We start from the raw sequence: 27,890 nt of genomic DNA on the forward strand, positions 1-27,890 counted from the left end.
TTATCAGGAAAACTTACAGTTTGGAAAGTATTTATTGCAATGACAAAACTAGAGGTTAATTACTTTTTTATTATTGAATTATACTGTAAAGTCTACATCTACATTTTTAATCAGGAAGAAATGCTTTGCATTTACATCAAGGACACATTTATTCTAAGTGGAATAAAACAGACACAGACAAAGGACCAAGTACACATTAAAAAAAAAAAAAAAGACTACATGTTTTACCTGGTTCTACTTTGCTATTTTGGACCATACCTTTCCTATAAGAAAACTGATCTCATATACATATTAAGTCTGATTTATCTTCCCACATTTCTGAACATTAAATGCAGTTTCTCACAAGTTCTAATTATAAGCAAAAGACTGAAAACAATATGGGAAATAGTTTAAAAGCAAAGAAAGTAAAAGTAGACTGCTATTACTGTGTACAGGCAACACTGAGTAAAAAGTGCTCCCTTGGTGGCTCGTCTCAAAACACTTTTACTTGGAGAGGCAAGCATTTCTGGTCTAGGAATAAGTTTCCCACTGCCTTTGCAGAGATCAGACCTACCAATGTTTCTGGTCAATTGCAAAGTAAGTGAAAAATGTCTACAAAATATCTAAATGCTAAATATCAGACTACTGCTGATGCAAATAAAAATTGTGTGCTGGTCTAAATATACATCTTCAGCTTTTCCTTTTTAAAAAGCATCTTTTATTTCAGAAGATATTTAAAAATAACTTACATTTTTAATGTGCTTTATTGTCAATGACTGTAAAGTTGAAACTCAAATGATTAATTCAAAATTTTTGTTTTACTTGATTCTAATGCAATTTCAATCACCTACTACTTTACTGAACAAAGTTATACACGAGGTAAGTTTTAGCTTTAAAAAAAAAAACCACAAAGATAAAGTTAACCATTTTGAGAGTAAACAAAAATCATAATGCCCGCCTCAATTTCAGAGTTTATAAATTTATGTATTAACTACTATGTAGCCAAGGAAAGTTTACTATGTAATTTAAAAGCACATACTTTTTGCACTTTCAAATCAAATTATGTTGGAAAATAGGGCAAAAAAACCTTGGCAAAATTTGTTTTTGGTAACAGAAGATAATTCAATAATGAATCCAGATGGTACCTAAGACTGGTGTTTAAAATTTCTAACTTCTAAACACACACACTTATATATCTAAAAAATATTTTGGTAACAAATTAGATTGATAGAGTAATTGTTTTGTTGTAAATAAAAAGTACAAGTTTCCAATTATAGCCTTATAGCTAGCTAAACAGTCTTTAAAAACATGCTAGCCAGCTAACAGTTCTTTAAAACATGTATAAGTTGCACTGATAGATCCCTGCTAAAAATCAACTGCATTTAAATGGATCTTACTGAAGTAGGACATTCATGATACTAGATATCCTTTAAAAAGTGAGTACAATAGGGCTACAACAATAACATTACTATTAATAAAGGTTACAGAAGAGATTATCGCTGTACTTTCCCCCACAAACACCATCAAACTTGGTTGCAGTTACAAAAAGTACAATCCCATGTTATTTTTTCTCTCACCGAATTTCACGTTTCACATTTTTATTCAGCAGAGAATTCTTAAAATCTTTTCTGTAAGAATTCTAAGTATTTAAATGTGTAGCTTCACATTATACTATCATGTTTTGCCCTTCTTGTTTCCCAAATACACAAAAACAATATACATTTTTTCTCAAAAAAGAAATAAGATGTCCACATTAAAAAAATAAAGCCTACAAAAAAGTTCCAGAGCTAAAAAAGATTATTCATATGGCACGAAGTGATCTCCTACTAGTCCAAAGTCCAAAACATTAAATGAAGTCCATTTATATATATCTTCCTTGTTTTTCAATGGAATACTACATTTATTGAGGTGAAATCACATTTTTGTTTGTTCTTGAGTCAACAGTGTACACAAATGTCTTTTTATACAGTTATTAAAAACAGGAGACCAAGTTGAATGTGCCAAAGATATATCATTCAGTTGACATTTTTAGAGTCATTAGAAACAAACTTATAGAATGGATTTCCTTGGTTGGTTTCCATAGCTTGATAGACCAAAAACAAAAAAATGGCCACAACAACAAAGAGGAAAATTTTTATCCACATGGGAATGGAGCGTCCCTTTTTTGTCTTTTCTGATTTGACATCTGCCAAGGGAACATACTTAGCAATATATTTAGATGAAAAAGATTCCTCCATCCTGAAATCACTGAGTTCTAATGGCCGGCCAGCAGCGCCTTTGATTGGTCTGCGGCAACTAGCACTGTTGGAAGTGAAAGGAGGAAGAGAAAAAAAATATTAGATAAAGTCATGACTTAAATAACATAAAATGTCATTATCATTCCTAATTCCAAACACATTCCTTGAGGTAATAGTAGAAAATTGTCATATAATATAAACAGTGAGATCAGTCAACCTATTTAAAACTTCTATATATACATTTTTCATTTAAAGAGTTAGATTCACATCTTTATTAGAAACTAATACTTAGAGTATTATAAATATTTGCTAAATTTGCCTTCTTAAAGGTTTTTCAGAGCTAATATATTTAGGAGATAATAGGAAAAAATAAGATAGTTTGGTTGTGATTCCTTCAGTCAGGAACCAATTCAACAGATATTTAAAAACAGTCTTTCCAATTAGAAAAGAGAACCTCTCAGGAATAAAACAGATTTCCTTCTTATTAGGTTTCAGTTTAGATTTAAAAATAAGAATTAAATAGTAGGTAAATAATTTATTTACAACCCTTTAGCTTAACAAAGTTAATTTTGAAACTGACTCAACTTTTAAGAATATAAAAGTTAGTGCTTAGAAGAATTAAAACTGCTCTCAAGTGCTCGCTTCGGCAGCACATATACTAAAATTGGAATGATACAGAGATTAGCACGGCCCCTGCGCGAGGATGACACGCAAATTCGTGAAGCATTCCATATTTTTGGGACTACGGGGATATGTGTATAAAAACAGATGATTGAACTTGGTGTACCCCCCCAAAAATAATAAATAAATAAATAAAATTAAAAAAAAAACTGCTCTCAAAAAGAACAGTTTACTTCTGAGAACAGAAATACAATAATTTTGTGAAGAATTAAAAATTAAAATTCCTATGTATGTATATATAAAATAATTATGTTGTACACCCTAAACATATACAATTTTAATGTGTCAAATATACCTCAACAAAGGTGGAAACAAATAAATAAAAATGTCCTAACAGAATACACTAAATACTTGTTTCAGTGTATCTGAATACCTAATTCCCGTTGGTGTAGCTGCTTCGAAGGGAAACATTTCCTTAAGAATATCCCTTTCTACTCTTCTTTCCTCTGTTTTTTCTCCCACCTAATAAGAAACAAACAAACAACCACAAGTTAAAATTTAGTGTAAATGTGCAATAATTAGAACATAATTTTAAACAGAAGTTTCAGAGAACAGAATGCATTTAAATCTATCCAACTGTTACAACTGCCATTTCTAAATTCATTATTGCTTAATTATGCATACATTTCCAAGGCTCTCTTCAAATTTTCTCAATGTGCAGATATGTTAATGTTGTAATGGGGAGGGGTCACACATTTAAATAAGTTAAAAAAACCCCAAAAAGCAAAAAAATAAAATTTAGTACAGCTAATATGGCAGTGTAAGTTCCCTCTGATGCTTTGCATTACCATTACAAGTACACTGTTTCTTCCTCTGTTAATTTTGTAACAAAACAAATGATCAAAATAGATGATATCAAATTAAGATGAATCTTTTCACAAATTTTAGTATATGCTTTTAACTATAATCAATCCAAACTTCCTAATTTAAGAAATATAAAATAATTTTTTAAACAACCTGACTGCTTTCCTAAATTACCTTTATGCCCAGATCAAAATAATCTTTGACAAAGAATCATTACAATTATAATGTATCCATGCAGTTAGTACTTTAAAGCTTAATTTTACAGGAGTTAATCAATTCAAGTATCATACAAAGTCACTTTAAAGTCCCATTATCTGACCTTTCAATGAAAGATAGTATAGCTTCCCCCACAGCCCAAGTAACTTTCAACTCACACCCATTTTAACAAAGAGAGCATATTACAAGCAGCACACAAATGACCACTCCCTTGAAAACTGGAACTTAAAGAGGCACATAGTAGCAAGAGGATAGCATTAGCATGTCATACTATATTAGTTACTTTCCATTGTCACTAATAGTGTCTTTAATATATGCACATATATACACACACATCACCCACCCAACAAAGAAAGCTCTGCTCCCTCCCACTCCAAAAAACAAATATAAATATTTCTTCATTAAAAGATCAATGATAGCATCGATCTAAATTTTATTCATTTACTTCAGCTCTGGTCAATGGTTTCTTTGGTGTTCTTCTGGATATGTCTGAGAATTCAGTGATTGGCAGAATAGGAGCTGCATGCTTGAAATTTCCAGTCACCCTATTGACAACCTGCCAAGATTCAAATTATTCAGACTCAGAATTATCCAAACATAACAAAGACACGTTAAAAGAAAAAGATAGTCGATTTCTGTAATATTTGAAACTTTTCCTTAATAAAAATTTAGGCATAAGAACCTATAAATAAATTCAGTGTTTCTTATGTGAAGGAAGCCTTATCATTCTTTAAACACATTAGCAAAAGAGTATCCTCCTAACACTAAGGATTCTTGCACAGTGAATTATATATATATTTAAGTGGCTACATTGAAAAGTTCTAAAAATCAGAATTATATGGGGAAAATAAGTTTAAAATGTTTAAAAACATGTAAGTTTGAGGTTTGCCAAAATTCACCACCTCCCCAATTCTAATTAAAGGCTGATTTATAAAGAATACCACTTGTATAGTTTATGAAACATATTTACTAAGGTTTTGTTGCTTGAAGCCATTATAGTTTCAGCTATGGGAGTACTCTCTGAAATTATTGCACCATCTATACGAAAATGTTCTGAAGTTTCCACCTGTTAGTTTGAAAACAAAACAAAAACAATAAATATAAAATAACTACTAAAACCCTACCAATCTGAAAACCCAATTCTAAGCAATAAGCCTTGCATCACCCTTTTCCTCGGAGTTCTTCTCGACCCTCTTGTAGATTCCCTAGTTAATGCCTGCAGAGGTCCGCCTTTTGAAGATCCACTTGTCCATTCAGTCTCAGTTACTCCAGCTTGAGAATAGCTCTATTCAAGCATCGACACATTAAAAAGTCATATTCTAACATCAGACACCTTAATAATGATGGCCATATTAGCATACTGAGAATCTGCAAAAAGTTTCCAAATGCCAGCATTTGAAAATAATGCTACACCCTCAAAATATTTCTAAATGTACTGACTGAACAGATATGTAGGCATCAGAAAATACTTAAAATGTGGTAAAATACATTAGAGTCCAAATATAGGAGCTCACATATTATAATAAAAGTGAGAGGGGGAAAAAAACATATCAATTTATCACTGGCTCCTTCTGTGACTTGCTGTTTGCTATGTGGCTCCACTATCATAGCTGCATCTCTGGCTATCTAAACAAAAAAGCAGGCTGATCATGACTTGTAAGAAAGTCATTTGTTATATATAATAGGTCAGTTTCCTTTTAAAACAAAATACAAATTTTATAATTGTTAGCATAGATTAAACATTATTCTTGTCGTGTGGTTAGGACTATTTAAATAGAATCAGTTTCAATAATCCCTACACAGCTATCTGATCTTAAAAGTTCCCAAGTGTCAAACTCATCTTAGATAATAAAACTGAGCAGCAACAAAAACTTGATGGTCATCTCTTTAGTGAACAGGCAAGCTTAAAATGTCACTGCCAAGCCTCAGTGCTACTCACTCTTCACTACCAAAAAAGGGAAAAAATGGCAATAGGGATAGACCACTGCTCATTTCCAGTCCAAGATTTATTTCTCCCTGGAAAGTTGATTTTCTTCATTTAAAAAATAATTTAGCAGTCCTATGTAACAGTTTGAAAAGCACTAGACTAGTTATGTTAAAATGCATATTCTGATTCAGGAGCTCCAGGGTGAGACCTGAGAGTCTACATTCCAAGTATCAAGTTATTCAATTTTGAAACCTCTATTACCAGGTAATTCTTTTAAATTCTTTTCACTAGAGGACATCCATCAATGATTAGTTGTACTGGAGGATGCTTATATTGTCACTTTTGCTTTCAAGCTAACATTTTATGTAGATAGTGATGTTTTATATCCAAGCTAGTGTCAATTAATTTTAAAGATAGATATATTTTACTCTTCTCTCAGGACAAGAGCAGTCATCCAATAAGTATGCTTATTTGGCTGGAAGCATTACTACCAAAACACCACAGGTACACAGTCTCATACATCTTGTTTTGTATTTATCTATATTTGGAACTGACTTTCCAAGAGCTTCCTCTTTGACTCACAATCTGAATCTCTGGGTTTCTTTTCCTGCCATCAATTAGGAAAAATGTGCTGAATGTAAACATTGTTAGTCAAAAGACAAATTTGTAAACAAATTCTACACATATGTGATAGATGCTTATTAATAGTTAAATTCCTGATTATCTGAGTAGAAGGGAATACTAGTTTTAATCTGAAGTTCTCAATCCTGGTGGCACAGTATCATGCGCGAAGCTTTTAAAAAATACTAAGTGCCCCCAGCCCCCACCTTAGACCAATTAAAGTCAGAATCTCTTCTAGACTGGCCTGGAGTTAAATAAATTTTGTAGCTCCTGAAGGGATTCTAATGTACAGCCAGGGTTGAGAATAACGTAACTGACTTATAATGCATCTTAAAGCCAAGTATTTTTTTCAAACTACTTCCAGCGCTGCTTCTTCCTCTTTAATAAATTGCTCAATGCCAATAAAAATAATGAGAGTTAAGTATTTTACAAATATTCAAGTTTGATAATCTACCTGGTATTATCAATATATACTCAGTATTTAAAAACTCTTCAAAGAATTAAAAAGAACATTACTTTAAAGGGCTAATAAAGTTATCAGTTATGCAACTAATACAATATAAAGACTAGATATTTTACCTATGCCCAGAAGAAGAGACAAACTTTTCCCTAAAAATTGGTTATCTACCAAATTCCAGGACTTTCCATTTGTTATGTTTTATTCTGAATAAAATATTACTCTGAAATAATCTCATCAAAAAGTTTACCAAACATCTATTGAAATGATTACAGTTAATATAAAAAAAAGTTTACATTTTTATTAGTTATCTTTGACATTAAAGGTAAAGTGCCATTAAAGGTAAAGTTCCATGGAAGAAAACAAGAAATTCACTGGTTGCCTGTGGGAATAGCTGGGAACAGGGGTAGGAAGAACACTTTTTATTATAAATCATTATGCTTTCTTTTGCTCAGGTTTTGAGGACTGTTAACCAATTTTATTAGTTCTTGACTATCATTACCTAATTTAGAATTAATCATTTTCACAGAAAGCTTTCACACTATCAAAAAGTTATCTTGAAGATTGAAAAAAAATTTTTCTACCAGAATCCACTATGAAACAAGTGACTTTGAGAAGAAAATATAAATAAAAAAACAAAATTACAGTTCAGTGTTGTAACTACTTAGACTAAGATGGACCAAGCAATTATTGACTGAAAAGAAACTCATTGCTATGTAAAAATAGTAGTTAACGTGACTGCTATATGCTCTGTGGCCAAAGCAAGAATTGTAGTGTCACCTATTTTCAGCAAGATGTTCTACAGAAAGTCCTCAATTTATCATGGAGACAACAGGAGGAAGAAGCAAAAAAAACCTATCAGGTAAAAAGTTATTCAGAAGACATCAGGCAGTTGAGGCACATAAGAATGCAGGAGCTGCGTTATTAAAAGAGGCTATAAATCCCATTCAGTAAAAATACAAGCTCTAAACAAAAAATTTGTAACTAGGTTATAAAAAAGAAATAATCAGGATAATTAAAAGCCACTTTACTCTGAAAAACTATTAATTTAGGTAAGATATGACCAATATGGCTACTCAGATTAACTCAGAAAAACAAAAAAACCAGCATCATATTCCTCCATTAGAGAAAGGTACTCCCATACATTACTTGTGGGAACGCAAAATGCTTCAACTCTTACGCAGGGGAATTTGCTAACATCTAGCAAAATTACCCAGCAATTTCACTTCTAGATTTCCTGATGATAAACTGGCTAAAACATGAAACAACACATGTAATAAAAAAGGCTGCTCATTGGTTCACCTTTGCATTATTCAGAATAGCATGTAGCTGAAACTAATCCGAATAATCCAAATATCCACCACAAGGAAAGCGGCTGAATAAATTACAGTAAATCCATAAAACGCAATACCGTGCAGTGTTACAAAGCAATGAGGAAGATGGCTATAAAGCAATGAGGAAGCAATGAGGAAGACGGCTATAATATATCTTGATATGTGTTTAGATTAAAAACAGAAAAATAGAAATGTGCAATGTAGGCTGTCTTTTATATAAGGAAGGGAGCATAAATAAATATATAAATCTATTATTTACTTACAATTTCAAAAAGAAACAAAATATAAACCAAAACTTAATAAAAATATAACCTATGGATGGAAGGAACAAAGATGGAAGCCAGATTTCTGACTCTTCTTTTGCCCAAAAAAACCCACATATATATTCTCAATAATTAAATATGAAAGAAAAAAATTCTTTCAAGTGACTTTAAGCAACAGTATTTTGATTTTATATCCTTAAGAAAAACTGCCCCCCCATCTGAAACTGCAATTAGCAGCTTTACTATTAGTATTACTGTTTTTTAGAAACATATATATAGTGAAAATTATGTAAGAAACTATTATTTTAAGAACCAAGATACTCAGCATAAGAGAAAAGAGATACAAGTTTTACACCTAGAAGTTAGCCTGCATTCATAAATTTGAGCAATTCCTGACCTATCTTCTCTTTTTAAAAAATAAGTACTCCTAGCTTTACCTATTGAAAAAGCCTAGAACAATGACAACCTGGTAGGAATGAACACCCTAACATCCAGATTGTAGGTAGCTTCCAAATAATATTTTCTATATAAATAATATAAAAGGATTAGGGGTTCTCTGGGAAAACGGCTGATTTGGTAAGAGGCAGGAAATATACAGGAGCCCAGAACTACTTACTGTACCAGAAAACAAGAAAGTATTGGAGACAAATGGGGTTAATAAAGGGATAGAGGAAACAACTTAGTAATTCCCAGCAGCTAAAGATGGTACAACTTGAATGTGAAAAAAGAATAATGACTGTAACTGATCATAAAGCAAATATATAAAAACCATACTAGTAAAAAGATATTACTGATCACCTTTCAAAATGACTAGGGCACTTTAACTTGATAACTGGCAAATAAAAGGCATGTAAGCATTTGTCCTGGCTCTCCTGTATGAATTTTATTTGATGGTAACTAAGCAACTCACAAGAGAAAGTTCTTCATAAAAGAATTCCAGTTATAGATGTAATGAGAGAATTAGAAAAATCACCATCTTACAACCTCAAATGAAAAAATGCATCTAGGCAATAATTATAATGGTTGTCATAACCATTAAATGAAAGGGCGATGTGGAACTTTATAATGGGTGAATCAGGCTTTCAACATCTGAACCTATACTAATTAATTTTAGCATCATCAAAAGGACATCATGTGCCTCTGAAATGATGCAATGTGAAGCTACAACAACACCATTTATGAAGTATTCTTGTCAAAGTAACTGAACTTGAATCTAACCAATCCTCTAGATTTGTGCCGTACAAAATGGTAGCTACTAGCCACATGTAGTTATTTAAATTTAAATTACATAAAATTAAAATTTTAGTTTCTCAGCCATACAAGTCACATTCCAAGTATTAACTGTGGCTAGTGCTACTTAATAAATAGCAGGTATAAAACATTTCAATCATCACAGAAAGGTCTATTGCCCAGCCCCAATATAGATCTAACTCCCAGTCTACAGGAAATACAGGGTATAAAAGAGCAAATTAAATGACCCTTGAAGAAGCAATCTGCCAACTCCACAACGTAAAAAATTCTGTAGAGAATTAACCTGGTTTCTTCACCAAATGGAGGGAAGGAAAACAGCTACAGTTGAAACACCTACAGACTTAAAAGACAAAACAAAACCAAAGACACCAAATGATATGTGGAGTTTGTATGGAATCTGATTTGAATAATTCAATCATAAAAGAGACATTTCTGATACTGGAGGTTATTATATGGAGAATGCATAGAGCTTTGAACAGAGATATGAAAGAATTATTTTATACACGCACACACAATGCCACTATCACTCCAAATAAAATGAATAATTCTTTCATATCTAACATATACATCTAAATATATAAATTAAAAAAAAGCTCCAATCTTTTAGAGATATATACTGAAATAGTGACATTTTATTGTATGAAATGAGATGATAGCAGAGATTTGTTTGAATATACTTCAGCAACAAGCAACAAAACCAAAGGAATTAAAAATGCTGCAGGGTGTGGGTGAAGATAAAACAAAACTGGTAAAATGTTGACACTTGTTGAGGTTCTGTGAATGAAAGGTCAATAAACTCTTCCCTCTACTTTTCTATATGATTTAAATTTTGTGGGACTGCTCTGGTGGTCCATGGTTAAGAATCTGCCTTTCAATGCAGGGGACAATCCCTGGTCACAGAACTAAGATCCCACATGCTGTGTGCCACAACTAGAGAAGAAGCCCACGCGTCGCAAAGAGGAGGCAGCGCAGCTAAAATTTAAAAAAAAAAAAAAAAAAAAAAAAAAAATCTGTATAATAAGGCCATTGTCTAATCCTGCCTGTCATCTCCTAAATCTACTCTCTCCTTTGACTATTTATACTGTCCCATGGTTTAGATTCCTCAAGTCAAATAATTACCCCTAAACCATGTTTAATACCACTCTTCCCACCCTCCTTTTAACCTGTTATTTGACAAGTCAATGCATTCTTGCCAGCACTATACTATCTTGCCTATATAAACTGGACCAAAATTCTCCACGTCAATCTATTTCAGTGTCCTCCACCAGATTTTCCTAGTTTTTCTTGCTCTGTTATTTCCTTATTCTTCTGCAGCTCTTCTCTGGCAATAATAGATAAAAGAACAATATTTATTCCAGTCTTTGGTTCAATATTAAATAAAATCTTCTTTCATTCAAAGCTCTATACATTCTCCATACAGTCACCAAGCTCATCTCTAACAAATAGTTCTGAAATTCAACTTAACTACATCAAACTAAGAGACACATGGCTTAAGAAATCAAGAACACTTCCACTGAGGACGTGTGACTTTAAAATGACAAAGATAAAAATGAAAAAGATAAGCAGCCAACTAGACAAATCTAGCTGGATAGAAAAAGGGTAAGGAAAATGACTCTAGGGATAGCTGACTTGTAAAGTGTCAGCCAAATCAATGCTTGATTAGTCAGTACTTGCTTTGTAAACTGAGTTCATTTATTCCTGTGCTTATTTTTCCCTTAGTTTCCTACTTTTTCCTTTTGGAAAACTGTATCTTGCCTCACCCATAAAAAGGTGACTCTTCATCCAGAATAAGGAAAGAAAACAGCGTGGTTTTAGGACCAGACTAGCTTCAGAGTTAAGGGAAAAGCCAGAGAATATAAGACAGGCAAAAACAAAAGCAAAGTCAAAAATCTACAGACAAAAACACAAATACAAAACTATTCCTGTGCCTTTTATTATATCACAATTGCTTAGGTATTGCCACCTTTTGAAATATTTCTCTTAAAAAGCAGTATGACTGGCTCTGAACCATGCTTATTAGCACAGAATCAAACACACATGAGACATTTATTAATACTTGTTTTCACAGAAAACACAGGCTACACTACTGACAAAACACACAAAGTTTAGATTTCTAATGTTACTTAATGAACACTATCAAGTGTGCTGGATTTTGGGTATCAACTACTAACTAAAGGCAGGGACACAGGCAAATTAGTGTTGTCAGAAGATTACTTATACCTGAATACAGCGACCATAAAACTAAAGATACCTGATTATGCTCAACTCTTCTTTGCTTGAGTGTTACCGGAGTCTTTGCTCTGCCCTTTAGTGGTTCTCTCTTCTCAAGCTTGAGCTCTATTTTAGAGTCTGGAAATAACATCGGAGAAACCATTATTCTCTGAGACACACAATAAACTATGACGTCATCCTAACATTACTCTGGAACCTTTGTTTTTAGGCACACTGATACGTAAAACAAGTCTATCAGTATTGCCTCAATAGACCCAAACTGGTTAAGTGCAATTTCTGTCTTTAAAAACTTTTCTTTTCCATTCTTACTTTATTCCATTTTTGTGTATCTCCCCCACTCTTTAATATAATCACAACTTCTTTCTATTTATTCTTTCTTTTTTCTAGGACTAATAGCCTGAAACAAAGTAAAAACCCATGGAGACTTTTCACTGAAAACAATGTAGAAGTGGGAAAAGTACATTAAAATACATAGTTGTTACCATTCTTTTGTCCATATAGTGCATTATTACTATATAAACAAAGGTTAGTTATGAAATTAAAATTTAGAATATAGAAGGGAAAAGTTACAGAGAATTTTAAGAATGGAAAAAACTTGTATGGTATCAAGCTGCTAATATAATTAAATAAGTACAATGATGTTAATAAGTGCATTTTAAAAGTCTGTCCTTTTTTGATGTAACTATAAAAACCCTGGGTACAATTGAAGAGATAAGAAGGAATGTTGTTCATAGAAAAGTACAACCAATCACGGGTCACTTCTCCTCCACCTCCCCGTGATAAAATACCATTTCTTTGAAGAGATGCTAATGTATATACGAGGGTGAGTCAAAAGTTATCCACACTCTGGGTGTAGAATTTAAAGTTTTAACATAACCAGAGTGCGGATAATTTTTGACTCACCTGCATGTATTACTCAGTGTATCACCATGATGGTTACTACCATAACAACTCAAATATATCTTTTTATAGGCTGCAATATCCCATTCCCCTAGTCTTGACTTTATCACCATTTGAAGGGTTAGATTTTTCAAGAGACCTAATAAAAATTTTAGCTTCCACATTTTTGTGGTCATTTATCATAGTAGAGAAAAATTAATGTCAGTTGTCATTTCTAAAACTTCTATTACCAAAAAGTTGTTAGATTACTTTCTTATCAGAGACAGAAATGGAGTCAACTCTTCAACAAAAGCTTAGTTTTGCATGAATTCAATGCAGTTGTGCTAAAAAGTAGTCAAGATAGTTATGTGTCTTGCTAAATAGCCTAGTACTAGTCAGTCCAGTCTACTTGCAGGTTTCCCATAAATAAACAGTGGTTTTTTTTTTAAAACCATGTTAATTCAAATAGTTCCATCTTTATTTAGGTTTAAGGTATCAACTCCATCCCCCACTTTCCAATAATTCTGTTAATGGCTCTTTTATCTATGGGACAATCTTTAGCATTATGAAGTCTTACGTCTGTTAACTCAGAACCTAAGAATCAGAAAGCACAAAATAAAGAACCCAACAGTAGTTGAGCAGAAACTGATTAAACAAATAAGATACCTGCTGACAGAATAACTCCTCTTACAAACTTAAATTCCAATAGCCAATAAAAACATAGTCCTAATCAACTATACTTCTATTAAAAAATAAAAAAACAAAAAAAACCCCCAAAAATCATGGTCCTCAAATAGGGGGAAAAAACCATTTAATAATAATTTGAATATTTTCAACTATACCATTGGAATGTCAAGTGAGTTTCAATGATGAAGCAGAAAAGGGATGTTCATCCACAAATATCTAACTTGTTGCAACTCCAAGAATAAAACACACATACAACATGTTTGTGGAGACCACACAAAACTGTTCAAATTTAACAACTTTATTGAATTTGCAAAAGCATTCTACAGTAATACATTAAAAAAAATCACATAGTACTTAATAGGTACATGTATACATGTACATTTCAAAAGACAAATAACAAATTGAATTACTCCCAGAAAGCTGAAAATATGGACACGTTAGTGTAAGAATATAGTAATGGCTATAAGTCCCAAGCGACTATATTTTGCTTATACTTCATACTACTATTTTCCATAAAAATACAAAGAAATTCGATTATCAAGTGCCTCTACAGTTAGACTCTCTCATCTTACAATCATAGAAATGAAAACAGAGAATAATACATTGCTTTATATAGACACACAGAAACTGGGATATAGTATGATTTCTTATGACCTAAAAAAAAAAAAAGGAATAAATTTGTTTTTAGAACTTAGTTTAGATTACGCCTAATCATCCATGAATTACAACATACCTTAAAAGTGTTACTTATAAAAAAGTCCCATCTTTCTTTATTCATCTGACTATAGTTTTACAGTGATGGTGAGAATGCACTATCCCAGAATACTATGGTCTAGAGCAGTATTTCTCAAAGTGTGGTCCACTGTTTGCTACCAGTCCACGAAAAAAATGAGGCATCACAGCTAGAATGTAAATCACAACACTGTTTTCCTCTATCAATAAAATTTTACCACAGAAATAAACCCTGTCATTGATCTAGATTCAAATTCTGGTACATGCTTATTTGTGGATCCGTAACAGTTTGTAGACTGGCACTTTGAGTTGCACTGACTTGGAATATTATGAACGGTACTGTAGACATGAGTAAAAAGCAACACAAGTGAGAAGATAAGAGAAAATATGTAGACGAGTTCTGGAAAGTAGTAAGATATTTAGTAACATTTAAAACCATGGAGACTCAACTTATAATAGTTAATGGAATTTTCTTAGTTTTGAATAGCTGTAAAATCTTAAAATAGGAATGACTAAATTATTTGAGAAAAAAATCTGACCTAGAAAAGCTTTAAATTGTTAGTATCAGGTTTTCTATCTGTGCAACTTTAAAAAAAGGCAGTTACACGTAGGCAATTACTTTTACACTGCAATTTAATTGGCAGAAGTTTGACACTTTGAAATTAGCCTATTCTGGAGACTAAAAAGACCTTAAAATTTTGGCATAAAAGTGCTTCAAATTCCTAGAAAAGCTGCCAAGTCCCCCATGTCAAAGATAAGATAGATGTCTTTATTCTTAATTTTATTAGTGTTTATTTCCACGCTTTTTAACTACTTTGAACACTTCTCTTCCAAATAATGTTCCACCTTTAAAGGGAGTAACAGCCAGCTTATTCTTAGAAGCTGGATTAATTTTGCAATCCTTCAGCCAGAGATATCGGCTACCTAAAGTGGACGATCCCATGGTATGGGCAGCCATCTTTACTTCATCAAAGGCTGCTTCACAAAGAAATGAGGCTGCATCATATGTTTTGCTTAGCATCCCAAGTGCCTGGTGCATGTGACTAGGATCTGAGCTAAGAATTTGTGCAGCCTGACTAATGTCTGCCTGCATAGCCCGAACTACAAAGGCAGTATGTGCTGCAATCTGTAATGCTGATGCTGCAGCTTCATACGTTCGACAAAGTGCTAAGTCCAACTGTTTATCACAGGACGCAGTGGAAGCTGCCTGAATACCTGCTGGTGTAGTGGCTTCAGAAATAAACCCTAGGATTTCATCATCTACTTTTGGAACGGATAATATCCGTATTGCCTCTCTGGAAGAAATTGGATACTTGCATGCCAATGAAGGCAGTTGCCTGTCAATTTGCTGCCACTCCTCTTCAATCACTTTTAAAATAGATTCATGGAAGGGAAAAGATAGTTCGGGAGCATCTATTTTATCATGCTGTGATTGCTCAGACGTTTCTATGCCTAAGGTAGTGAGTGAGTGAGAGACAACAGCTTTTGCAGAAGAAGACATCAGTTCAGATCCAGGTATATTTTGAAATGCCACAAAGGAACCTGAATCCTTTTCCTCTACTGACTTTTCACTGAGTCTAGGTAATTTTCGTGGAGGAGACAGGGATTCAGTTTCGCGAAAATTAGATGTATCAATTCGCTTCCATATATTTTCTACATCCAGTGGGGGTGTAGAGTTAGAAGTCCCTGGCAAACTACCTACTCCACCCTGGACCAACAGAGAACTGACGTAATCTCTGATTGCCTTAGCAAGTGGTGGAGAAATTACTTGTGATCTCTCAGACTCTTCTAGTGTTTTCCTTTCACTGGAGAGAACTGACTTATCTGAAACATGGGACCTCTTGGTACATAATGGTGGAATTCCACTTTTCTCTCCACAGTAAATATTTTCTACTACGTCTTTATAGCAAGTACTGGTGGTTTCTTTAATCAGTGAAGGAGAAGCTGCAGCAGAGACCAACATGGCAGCGAGTTCACGCTGAGGAGATGCCGAAGAACTTTTCTCTAAACAACTATCATGGCTAGACTTGGAGGAAACAAACAAATTCCCTCCACAGGCTAACTTTTGCAACTGTTCCCTGCCAGGCAAGGTTGTGGAAATAAGAGGTTCCCTAGGTGGGTCTCCCTTAGAAGAATGTACTTTCTTAGCTGCCTGTTGTTCAGTCCTGCCCAAAGGAGGACGGGTGGAGATTTCAGGAAAAGAAATGCCCTGAAAAAATCCACCAGAGGGAGTAGTTGGAAGTTCAGAAAAAGGAACAAAATCCCTAGCGGACTTCACTTTCTTGTGTTCTTTCTTCTTTCCTGTAGAGGCAAAAGAGGCAGGAAGTTTAAGCATTACCTGTGTTTAAGCTGATTCTATTCTTTGCCTCTTTGCTAACATAGTGCTGTTGAAGGAAAAGACTATATTTCATATTCTGAACAACCAATTTGACAGACTATGCCCTGGCAGGCAATGCTTATGGAGATATAAGCAATTTGAGTCATTAAATAAGTCATGAAATTAACAAGTCACATGAATTAAAAATTTATGTCAAGTTGTTCTTATAATAAATTTTAAAGGTTGTTACTTCATGTACTACTTGAAAAATATTTATATACCATGGCCAAATTTTCTTAAAATAGTCTACTTAAAACATGTCAAAATATTTACTATAAAGTCTTGAAATGAGATCTAGCAAAAACTATGAATTTAAATGCTTATCAACAGAGAACAGAGAAAACATGCCTTATGTAAATACTACTGCTATATGTTAAAAAGAAATAAATCAGGCATGTAATAAATCAATGAGAGTAATAAAGAAAAACAAGTGATAAGATTTAGCATGATATCACTTATACAGATTTTTTTTAAACATACAAAATAATACCATGTATTAGGCAGATGCATATGAAAAAGTATTTAAAAAGAGGTTGGAAAGATAATCATCAAATTAATGATAGCAGTGGCTTCTGTGAAGATGATACTTGGAAAGGGATAAGTGGGGGAAACTTGGTCTCTACTTGTAATATTTTTTTCTCTTAGAAAGATGAAATTTGCAGCAAAAAAGATAAAGATACCTGGCAATTTTATGTGACAAAAAATTAGACATTTGTACTTTTCTGTTTCTCAGAATTCTCAACAAAAGGTATTTAAATCAAATTACTTGGAGGACTACTCTAATGATGTGAACAAAATTTACATACAGCTTGGCAATATTATCTAAAATTTTATTTTCTTCATGGTTACTATATATCATGAGTTTGAAAAAATTTTGATTTTTTTGATTATATACTTTATTAACATCATATAAAATTTTACCTTCTTCATTGTCACTGTATCTGTCAGAGTCATTACTTCCATTCTGTCTTGTATTTTCCACTGAAGAAGAAATTGTTGGCAGAGGAGTAGAAGATCTAGATTCTGTTCCTTGTTCCCTCAGTTTCAACAGCTTTTTCTCATATAGCTTCCTGGTTGTTCCTGTATTGAGGTCAAGAACTTGCTTTATTACTTGCACTGTCTTATTTTAAGACCCAGCTCAGACATTAGCTTTAGAAACATTAAAATGTCACTTTTCACTGTTTCCTTCTTTAAACTTAAGTGCTTAAAAATACTAGACAATGGAACTTCCCTGGTGGTCCAGTGCGTAAGACTAGGTGCTCCCAATGCAAGGGGCCAGGGTTTGATCCCTGGTTGGGGAACTTGATCCTGCATGCTGCAACTAAGAAGCCTGCCTTGCCACGGCAAGGACCCCATGTGCTGCAACTAAGACCCGGCGCAGCCAAAATAAGTATATATTGAATAAATTAAAACAACAACAACCAAACTATATAATGGATTCTTTTCCAAAGCAGGTGTTTTTCTGGGATGTTAATAAATGATTATAACATTTTTTTTTAGTAGCATGGAATACATAATAGGCTGACTTAGGTCTTCTTATGGATAACCTACTGAAGAGCCATGTATGACTGAGTATCTGACTGAAAAGTTTTGAACTGTGTATAATTTCTCTAGTATTATGTAATAGTACTTGCCTTTGTAGAAAAATCATCTTTATAAACAGACTGTACTCCTCTGAATTATTGTGATTAAAATCCCACAACTCTAAGAGATTAATATGCCTATAAAGGCCATTCAGTTATGGGAAAAGCCCTATAAGTCACCTTTAAAAAAACGGAATATACTTGACATATAACACTGAGTAAATTTGAGATGTTAAATCACATTTCAATATACTGTTGCAGTAAAAATGACCTCTTATGGAAAAACGTGTACAAATAGAAATGATATACCAATGAGATAGCAAAGTAAAATTGATTTGACAATTTAAAACCAAAAACAGCTTTTACTTTCTGTTTTACACTAGCTACATGTCTTTTTCTGATTTCTATAAGATGAATAAAATGACAAACATATTTTAAAAAAAACAATACATATCTCAGAATGTTACAGATAAGTAGCCTTAAGATGAATAGCTGGGGAGGGGGAAATAAGGAAACGCTGGTCTTTCTTTTTTTTTTTTAATATATATTTATTTGGCTGCATTGGGTCTTAGTTGCGGCACGAGGGATCTTTTGATGCCGTGTGCAGACTTCTCTCTAGCTGTGGTGCATGGGCTTAGCTGCCCTGTGGCATGGGGGCTCTTAGTTCCTTGACAGGGATCAAACCCACATCCCCTGCACTGGAAGGTAGGCTGCACTGGAAGGTAGGTTCTTAACCACTGGACCACAATGGAAGTCCCCGAAGATTCTGGTCTTAAAATTTCAGTTATACAAGATGAGTGGGTTCTAGAAATCTAAGTATAGCTTGGGCTACAGTTAACAACACTGTATTACATCCTTGAAATTTTCTAGGAAGGTACATCTTAAGTGCTCTCACCACACATACACATGTAAAAGAAAACTACGTGAAGTGAGAGATGTGTTAATTAGCTTAATTATGGTGATCATTTCACAATGTACATGTATCTTAAAACAGCAAGTTTGCACACCTTAAATGTACAACTTTTGTTTGTCAATTATACCTCAATAATGCTGGGGAAAAAATAAACTGGTATATCAACATGTAATTTAATACGCTGATACATAATGCACAGTTTTCAGCATCTTCCTCTTGTAATTTTAAATGAAAAATACAAAAAGGGTATCAAATCTGTTGGTAATTATACTAATAGGCTTATTATCATCTCTTTGGAAGCAGTACATTAAATAAGACAAAAGACAATATTCTAAATTATTATTGGCAACTACACCTACAAATAAAAAAAAAAAAAACAACCCCCAAATCTACAGTATTCAAAATTTTACAAGGACTTCCCTGGTGGTCCAGTGGTTCAGAATTTGCCTTTCAAAGCTGGGGATGTGGGTTCAATCTCTGGTCAGGGAACTAAGATCCCACAAGCTGCGGGGCAACTAAGCCTGGTGCAGCAACTACTGAGCCTGCATGCTGCCATAAAACTAGAGAGAAGCCCGCGTGCCACAATGAAGATCCATGTGCTGCAACTAAGACCCAACGTAGTCCAAGAAAAAAAAAAAAAAAAATTTTTTTAATACATAACTTAGATCAAATAGAAATTTCTCACCTTGAGGTTATTGCCAAGACCCTCCAAAGTTAAGGCACAATCAGCCTTGCAAATTCACTGACTTAACAGTAAGCAAATGATGGAAATCCAGGGTATTCACTTCTAAGTTTTCTTTTTTCAGTTTGTTCTTTAGTTTTCGATTTGTTCTTGAATTCCAATCAAGACAAGACTTTATAAAAAGTACTTTTAATGATAACTGAAAGCAGGTACTATGCTGGGAATTGAATAACTTGAGTTATATTAACAAGTCTGTCAATAACTTTCTGATTTGGATTAATCTGGCCAGCTATGTTATCTCAGATTTTCCTCAGTTGTCATATAAGACCTGTATGTCTCATCAAATAGTATGACATGGGCACAATACGAAACAATCTCAACAGAGGTAATCCTGGGAATTATTTAGTTCAATTCTCTCATTTTATTTCCCTCATTTATAGTTAGGGAAACTGAAGTCCTGGTCATATAAATGATTACTGACAGACTGGCCCTTAGAACGAAAACTACCTGCTAGATAAGAGGGGAAAACAGTTTAGGGTACTGCTTCATGAAAAGATATTTGAAATTTTATCAGCTTACCCACAATAGGACCAGGGTTTACTCCATATTTCACAAGCTGATCCAGAAGATCTTCATTAGAGAGCTCGGTTACATCTAGATCATCTTTATCTTCCAGTCTGGGTTTATCAGTTTTCTTTGTGGCTTTCTGTAAACAAAGGCCAGTTATCATTTCCACATGAATTTAAAAATGTTCATTTATTGACACTATATAAATAACACTGCATACAATAAACATGCAAACTCACCTTCAAGTTGACTTACAGTAGGACTTAGCAATTTGATTAAATTAAAAGCAACTCATTATTTTCTAAGTTCAATTATAATTATACAAACCTAATAAGCCAACCCAGTAACTCAAATTTTAGATATTACCGTTAAAATAGTCAATTTTGGTTAACCTACCTAAAGAGGTGATGGCATCAAAAATTCAAAAGAGCAAAAGTCTGAGTCTAAACATTTTCATACAGATAATCATAAATACAATTTACTACCTGCTTTTCAATAATTCTAGAAAGTTTAAATTAATTCAGGAAAGTTTAAGACTTCACTGTAAAGGTTTATACATGTTATGTATAAAAATGCTTTCTTTTAAACAAGCATATCAAAATTTAAGAAGCCCAAAAGAATATTCTTCTTGTAATATGGCGACTTTAGTAGCCAGTTTCTGACTCATGAAAGAAGTCAGACTTTATGGCTACATATCACCTCTGACACAGCTTTGTTGCCACACAGAGTCTACATGACCATTTCACTAAGACTAGTTGAAAAATGTGGAACAAGCCTTGAGAAAAATTTTACAGGCAGTTATTAAAATAATTTAAGCAATGGCATTATTTATTGGAAAAACTATATAAACTTCCCAGGTTAAACAGGGGAAGGGAGCAAAAGTATAGTTACCTTTTAGGGTTGTAGCAAATAGATTTACAAATGTCTCAGTAATCCTAGAAAGCATCAGAGTACTGAATATAAAGAGCTGTTTAAATAATGGCCACAAATATCACTGTAGGCCCAAATTACTATTTAAGGCAGAAAAGTCAATACTGCATCCTAGAAATATTTTATGCAAAATGGCGAAATCAAAGTTGTATGAGCTGTTTACTTTCCAATGATGCTGAGGGGGGAAAAATCAGGCATTATTTGGTCATGTATTAGAATTTGTTTTCCAGGCAAATAAGAATGTGAAATACTTCATATAAAGAACATAATAAGAGACTGCCTTGATGGTGCAGTGGTTAAGAATCCACCTGCCACTGTAGGCGACACAGGTTCCATCCCTGGTCTGGGAAGATCCCACATGCTGTGGAGCAACTAAGCCTGTGCGCCACCACTACTGGGCCCACAGAGCTCGCAAGCCACAACTATTGAGCCCATGAGCTGCAACTACTGAAGCCTGCGCTCCACAACGAGAAGCCACTGCATAGAGAAGCCCGTGCATCACAATGAAGAATAGCCCCTGCTCGCCACAACTAGAGAAAGCTTGCACACAGCAACCAAGACCCAATGCAGCCAAAAATAAATTAAAACAAACAAAACACAATAAGATGTGACAATGATGTCAATTCATGAGAAGTTTTTAATACAACTTTTTAAATGTCTGTAAAAAGTTACTGAGGGTACTTTCAGGAGACTTTAATATTGTATTAATCTAGGATCATCAAGTTCAGATCTTAAGCAACTCACATCTTGATGTCAAAATAGCTGCCTAGAGTCTAAGAGTTCTGTACATCAAATCTTTGAATTCCTGAGAGAAGACTTTTTTTCCCGTAATGAAAGAGACAATCCTGTGACCTACTTGCATTTTCCAAAGAGTGTGGACAGGTTGGGAAGAAAAACTCCGTTGTGTAACGTAAATACTTTAAACAAAAGAAATCAGGTACAGACTACTTGTAGAAAGAAAACTCTAACCATAAGAATGTTCAAATTCTACTCCTAACCAAACATCCAAGAATTTCAACTTCTTGAAGCAGCCTGAGGTTTTCAAGAAATCTCTGTCTTTGGCACTCACTACATTCTTACTTTTTATTAGTTATCTCTACATGTGCTTTATCTTCTCCAGATGGTAAACTCCTTGAGCAATAGTCCTTAAGTCTGGTCTGTTATTAAAACCTCAAAACTTTTGGAATAGTTGCCCCTATTTTAAAAAGTCTTACCCCATTCTGAGTCCTAATTTTGGGTTTGACAATGTGTGTTTTAATGTGCAGCTCAGGTGATTTTTAGATGTAGCATTTAAGAGGGTAACACAAAGCAGGAGCACTGTCATACTGCATCCCAAGCAACTAAAATTAAAAAGAGTGCCTGACACAGGAATAGATAGATGTTTTGCTGAATGAATGCTTCAAAGTGCCATCTGATGAGGGGGAAATAAGTCACTTATTTTTAAAAACCTACTTCTTATTAAGAAAAAACAAAGACGTAGTAAATCCAAGCAGGAAACCAACTCCCTCACATTTCTTTAAAAACACAATGAAAAACTACAGCTGTACAAAGAAATTTTAAGTAAAGGCCAATAAGCTGGCATAAGGTAAGTCAAATAGAGCAGGTGTTCATAACAGGCCACCTGAGTTTTATTTTTATGGAGAAAAGTTCCAGAAAAGTAATGTCATTCTATGAAATATCAAATTTAATAAGAATAAAAATTGGGCATATACATATTTATCAAGCCAGCAGTTTCAACCAGGAAGAAGGAACCATTAGTTGTAATGATTTCTGCCTCCAGAGAGCTTTATTCCCTTGAGTAAATCATGTAATCTGTTAGTTTCCTTTGGTCAAAAATACCAAGTACCAACTATATGCCAGGCACTGTTCTCCAGTTTCTTCCCAACTACGATATGATCTCTAATGTCTTTTTCAACTTTAAAATTCTAACGTTCTGCGATATCACCTACAAGCCACTCTTATTTAACTCTACCATTAGCAGCAAGATGCTGAAGTACAACAATTATTACTATAAAACAGATTCTGTTGAGCATTTATATGCCAAATTGTGTTCTAACTGCCTTATATGTATTAACTTATTGAATTCTAAAAATCCTATGCGATAGATACTAATATCGCCATTTCAGAAGAGAGGAAACTGAAATCCAAAGTTATTCAGCTCACTCAGGCAATCTGCATGCTAAGCTACACGGTAACATTTGAGCAAACTACACATATGTGACTTTCACAAACTTACATCATCCAATTCCGAATACATTATGGTAACACTATATTGCTCTGGCATTAAATAAAGACAACAGATTCAGAAATCACATGTAATAATAGTTAACATGTGCTATAGTTGCTGAGCACTAGACATCTTCACAAATGCAACCTCGTGTAAACCTCAATTTAAGTAGCTGTTAAGACTATTCCTATTTCAGACGAAAAACGAGCATCTGATAGGCAATGTTCTTTGTTTGAGGTCATCTGAATGAGGGCAGACCTAGAATCTGAATCTATAATTCTGATTCAGAAGTCCATACACTTAATTAACACTTTACTGTAGAGTATGGTGGTCAATTTATGATTTAACATTTACTACTCAACATACTCTTTACTGCTCTGTTCCATGTCATTAAATATTTCCTGTTAAGAATTCATAAATTCACCACATCAGACCACTCAAGAATGCTGTGCTCCAATGGATTCCAAACAGCTACACTGCTTGGAACTAAAAGGCAGACCATCAACACTGTATGTAAATGCTTATTTGTGTCAACAATGCTGATAATTTCGTCACCAGAAAATACTGGTTATCACCAAGATGCATTAAATAAAAAGTGTAGAAATAAGAAAACTTAAAAGCTGAAACCAAGTTTTGAACATGCAAATATTTGTCCTATCACACCAAGCGAACCTAACCATGCCAATGGCTGAAATGAAACAATTTCTTCTTTAATTAAAAATATTCCTCATAAACCCATGTTTAAATTGAAGGTATATGTTATGTCCTTGGCCAAATCTACCTTAATGTTTGATTTGTTTTAAAATGTTAAAAATTCACCATTTAAAAAAATCTGCCTTATATCTGAAACTGTCAAACACAATTTGGCTTTCTCCTAGATTATAAATATTCTTTAAGAAATGTGACTATATTGTTATTACTCATAGTGCTAACAATGACTAGAATATAAACCACTGGGACTTCCTAGGTGGCGCAGTGGTAAAGAATCCGCCTGCCAAAGCAGGAGACATGGGTTCGAGCCCTGCTCTGGGAAGATTCCACATGCCACGGAGCAACTAAGCCTGTGCGCCATAAAAAAAAAAAGAATATAAACCACTGTACATATAAAAGGAGAAAAATTTTATATACCAATTATTATAAATGGCCTAAGGTTGTTTTCTTACAAATTCAGTATATTTTCCTATGCCTGATAAAAAAATATACCAGACTCCTTAAATTAGAACTCATTTTTACTTAATGTGCTTTAAAGCAGAAAATGATGTTGCTGAACAACACTATTAGCTTTTCCATGTTGCTGACACCATTGTGCCCAGCCTAGGGTACACATTTTTGAGTTTTAAAAGCACAAGGTAGAAAAAACTTAAAGCTATATGGATTGAAACATTGAGACACATGCTACTGGACACAGGAGGTTCCCTTAAAAAGTTAATTCCTTGGACTTCCTAGGTGGCGCAGTGGTAAAGAATCCACCTGCCAATGCAGGGGACACAGGTTCCAGCCCTGCTCTGGGAAGATTCCATATGCCACCGAGTAACTAAGCCCATGCATCACAACTATTGAGCCCATATGCCGCAACTATTGAAGCCCACGCCCCACGCGCCTAGAGACCGTGCTCCACAAGAAGAGAAGCCTCTACAATGAGGAGCCCGCGCACCACAATGAAGAGTAGCTCCTGCTCGCAGCAACTAGAGAAAGCCCGTGTGCAGCAAGGAAGACCCAACACAGCCAATAAATAAAAAGGTTAATTCCTTTAACCCAGAGTTTATTTGCATGGTGCTAATTTGGATAATGTGGGAAATTTATTGAGATAACACAAGAAATTAATTACGGGGGTTGTCAGGTCTGCAGAAATCAAACTCCTGTAGTTAACAGCACATGATAGGAACTCAAAAATGTTGGATAACTGAACTGAAATTTAAAATTTTACATTCAGGTCTTCTAACACCCCAAAGAACACAGGGTAGATTGGGACGTGCCCTCTTTGAAAAAGTTGCTAAAGAAAAAACATCAAAACTGAGATAGTTGTTTCTGCTGACAACGAACCATCATCAAAATAAACAAGAATAAATAATCCTATCATAAACATACAACCAAATACTTCCACGGCTCAAGAATGATACACCTGCACAGAAGACCAACATAAGGTTCTATAAAGGACTTTAAAAAAAAAAAAGTGTGCTGATTTAAATGGAAAATACTTCATTTTCAACCAAATTTTTACTAAAGTAGTTTGACTATTTCTTTCGTTTTCAGAGGGGTTGGGGAAAAACAGGTAAGGGATATACTTTCAAAAATTTATTCAAAAATAAATTTCTTAATATGGTTTTCTTCAAATCCACAAAAACAAGACATGCAAAACAGTACGGTGTGATTGATCTTTTATTTATCAAATCAATATTTATTTGGCACTACTATGTGCCAGGCACTGATTTAAAACACAACATTTTCAATTTCTCTAAAGTCCAGGCTAAGATTTAATTAAAGCTACATGTGTCTATTATACCTTTCCTTCATTTCCATCTCGGTGGTCCAGAAAACACACTGGATAAAATTTTTTAAAACTAAAGTTAACTTTGAAAGAGGCAGTCCTTTTGGGTTATATTAGTACCAACAAATCCCAATTCCACTTTCAATGTTTTACTAAGCACTACTTTACACCATTCACTGGTTTTAACTACATTCCATTATGATTTGAAGCCTGATAACCAGGCAGATTCATACTAACAAAATAGCACATAAAAACCCACAGAACAAACCCCAAACTATTCTCAAACAAAATAAGCATTTGCTGGAGCCAATCTGAGATTTACCCAGGACTAGTTATTCCAAACTGCAACACTGAGAGCAGCATGTCATGAAATAAACATTTCTCCTGGTTCCGAAGCCTCTCCTTTCTTCATGCAAATACACCAAAAGAAAAAGCAACCAAAAAGTCCCCCAAACCCAAGCCCTAAATAATTAGAATTTTCAAATATTTGAGTGTCTATGATAACCACTCAAAGATGTATTTTAAAATGCTCGTTTACTTAGAGTAACGCTGCCCTGCCAAAAGACGGCCTGCTGCTGGAAAGGAGTAACACAAACGAGAAAAACGTAAACTGTTCAAAAAGCCCTCCATATGCAAAATACACATAAAAAGGCGGGAATTTCTTTATTTCAAATTTTGGTTAGATATCAGTATGTCACCAATCGCCCTCCAGGGAGCGCTCTGCCACCCGGTTACTAGTCATTTCGGTTAATAAAGCGGGAAAACGCTCGAACGGAACCTGTAGCCGTTTCGGGCTAACCCTCCTTAGGGCTTTCGAAAAGGGCAGGGAAGTCCGCGTCCCACTACCCCCTCCCGGCGGCAGGGGGCCGCTCTAGGGACACCGAGCTGTCTGCGCGCGCCCATCACCCGCGCGCAACCCGAGAGCAAACGCCAACTTCGCACCGCTCCCGCCACCCCGACACACCGCGGCCAAAACGCGCGCCCCGCGGCCCCAACTTCGGGGCTGTCCTCTCCGGCGCCCTTCCCTCCCAGAGCCCGCGGCGAAGGGGCCGAGTCCTGTGTCCGCAAACGCAGGGGACAGCCCCCCGCCGCCGAGGAGGCCCGAGAGCGCGTCGGGGGGGGACGCTCACCGCTAAACGCCCGCCTTTGTAGCCCCGGCCAGGCGTTCCTTACCCTGCCGACGGCGGCGCGGCTGCGGCCCACGGCGGCGGCCCCGGAACCGAGGACCGGGGTGGGCTCGCGCTCCTCGTCGCTGGAGAAGTCCGGGGGCCCCTTGCTGTTGGCGCCGGCGGCGAGCGGCGGCCGGTTGCGCGCCGTGAGGTGCTGCAGGTAGAGCTGCACGTACACGTCTTTGCGCTGCTCCCCGGCCGGGAGCGTCACGTTGTTGGCGACCAACTCACTCTTCAACTTCTCTTTCGTCAGGACCGAGGGGTCTTCCAAGAACTCCGGCATCTCGGCGGCGGCGAATCCCCTTCCCCGCAGCCCTCACACCCGCCGCTCACGCCGGCGCGCTTGCTCCTCGCCCGTGGCGCGGGGGGGCCGCGCTGCCACCCCCAAGCCTCACAGCTGCCGGCCGGGACTGGTGCCGCGGAGCACGGCGGAAACTCGCGCACACAAAGCCAAGCCAACGCCGGACACAAAAGCCCCTGCGGCACAAGCGCGGCCCAGGGCGGCCAAGCCAGGAGTCCGCACCACCCCCAGCCCACACACCACGGCCAAGGGAGCGCAGCCTCTTCGCCCACGCCCCAAGAACGCGCGCCGCCATTGGCCCGCGGCCGGAGGAAGCGCGGCGGTGATTGGCGGGACGCCTCGCGCGGGTTCCA

The 27,890-nt window shown here is 35.5% G+C and overlaps 1 protein-coding gene and 1 non-coding gene across 5 annotated transcripts; one reads left to right on the plus strand and one right to left on the minus strand.

The window, feature by feature from the left end:
• TMPO (thymopoietin) lies at positions 1–27,823 on the minus strand. Of its 4 annotated transcripts, XM_057741850.1 has the most exons (9): positions 27,241–27,761; positions 20,435–20,561; positions 17,599–17,757; positions 12,022–12,119; positions 5,083–5,202; positions 4,888–4,983; positions 4,363–4,473; positions 3,271–3,359; positions 1–2,280 (listed from the first exon to the last, which is right to left on the minus strand). In XM_057741850.1, the coding sequence occupies exons 1-9, from the start codon at positions 27,517–27,519 to the stop codon at positions 1,995–1,997; spliced, it is 1,365 nt and encodes a 454-aa protein (XP_057597833.1). In that variant the 5' UTR covers positions 27,520–27,761; the 3' UTR covers positions 1–1,994. The 4 variants fall into 4 exon arrangements, with proteins under 4 accessions (XP_057597833.1, XP_057597834.1, XP_057597835.1 ...); XM_057741851.1 differs by lacking the exons at positions 4,888–4,983; positions 5,083–5,202 and having other exon boundaries at positions 27,241–27,677; XM_057741852.1 differs by lacking the exons at positions 4,363–4,473; positions 4,888–4,983; positions 5,083–5,202 and having other exon boundaries at positions 27,241–27,823.
• On the plus strand, positions 2,851–2,954 carry LOC130857978 (U6 spliceosomal RNA). Its single transcript, XR_009054961.1, has one exon. It is a non-coding gene; the product is annotated as a U6 spliceosomal RNA (small nuclear RNA).
• Positions 27,824–27,890: the final 67 nt, after the last annotated feature.

Source organism: Hippopotamus amphibius, chromosome 7, assembly GCF_030028045.1.
Source record: "Hippopotamus amphibius kiboko isolate mHipAmp2 chromosome 7, mHipAmp2.hap2, whole genome shotgun sequence".
Taxonomy (NCBI): Eukaryota; Metazoa; Chordata; class Mammalia; order Artiodactyla; family Hippopotamidae; genus Hippopotamus; species Hippopotamus amphibius.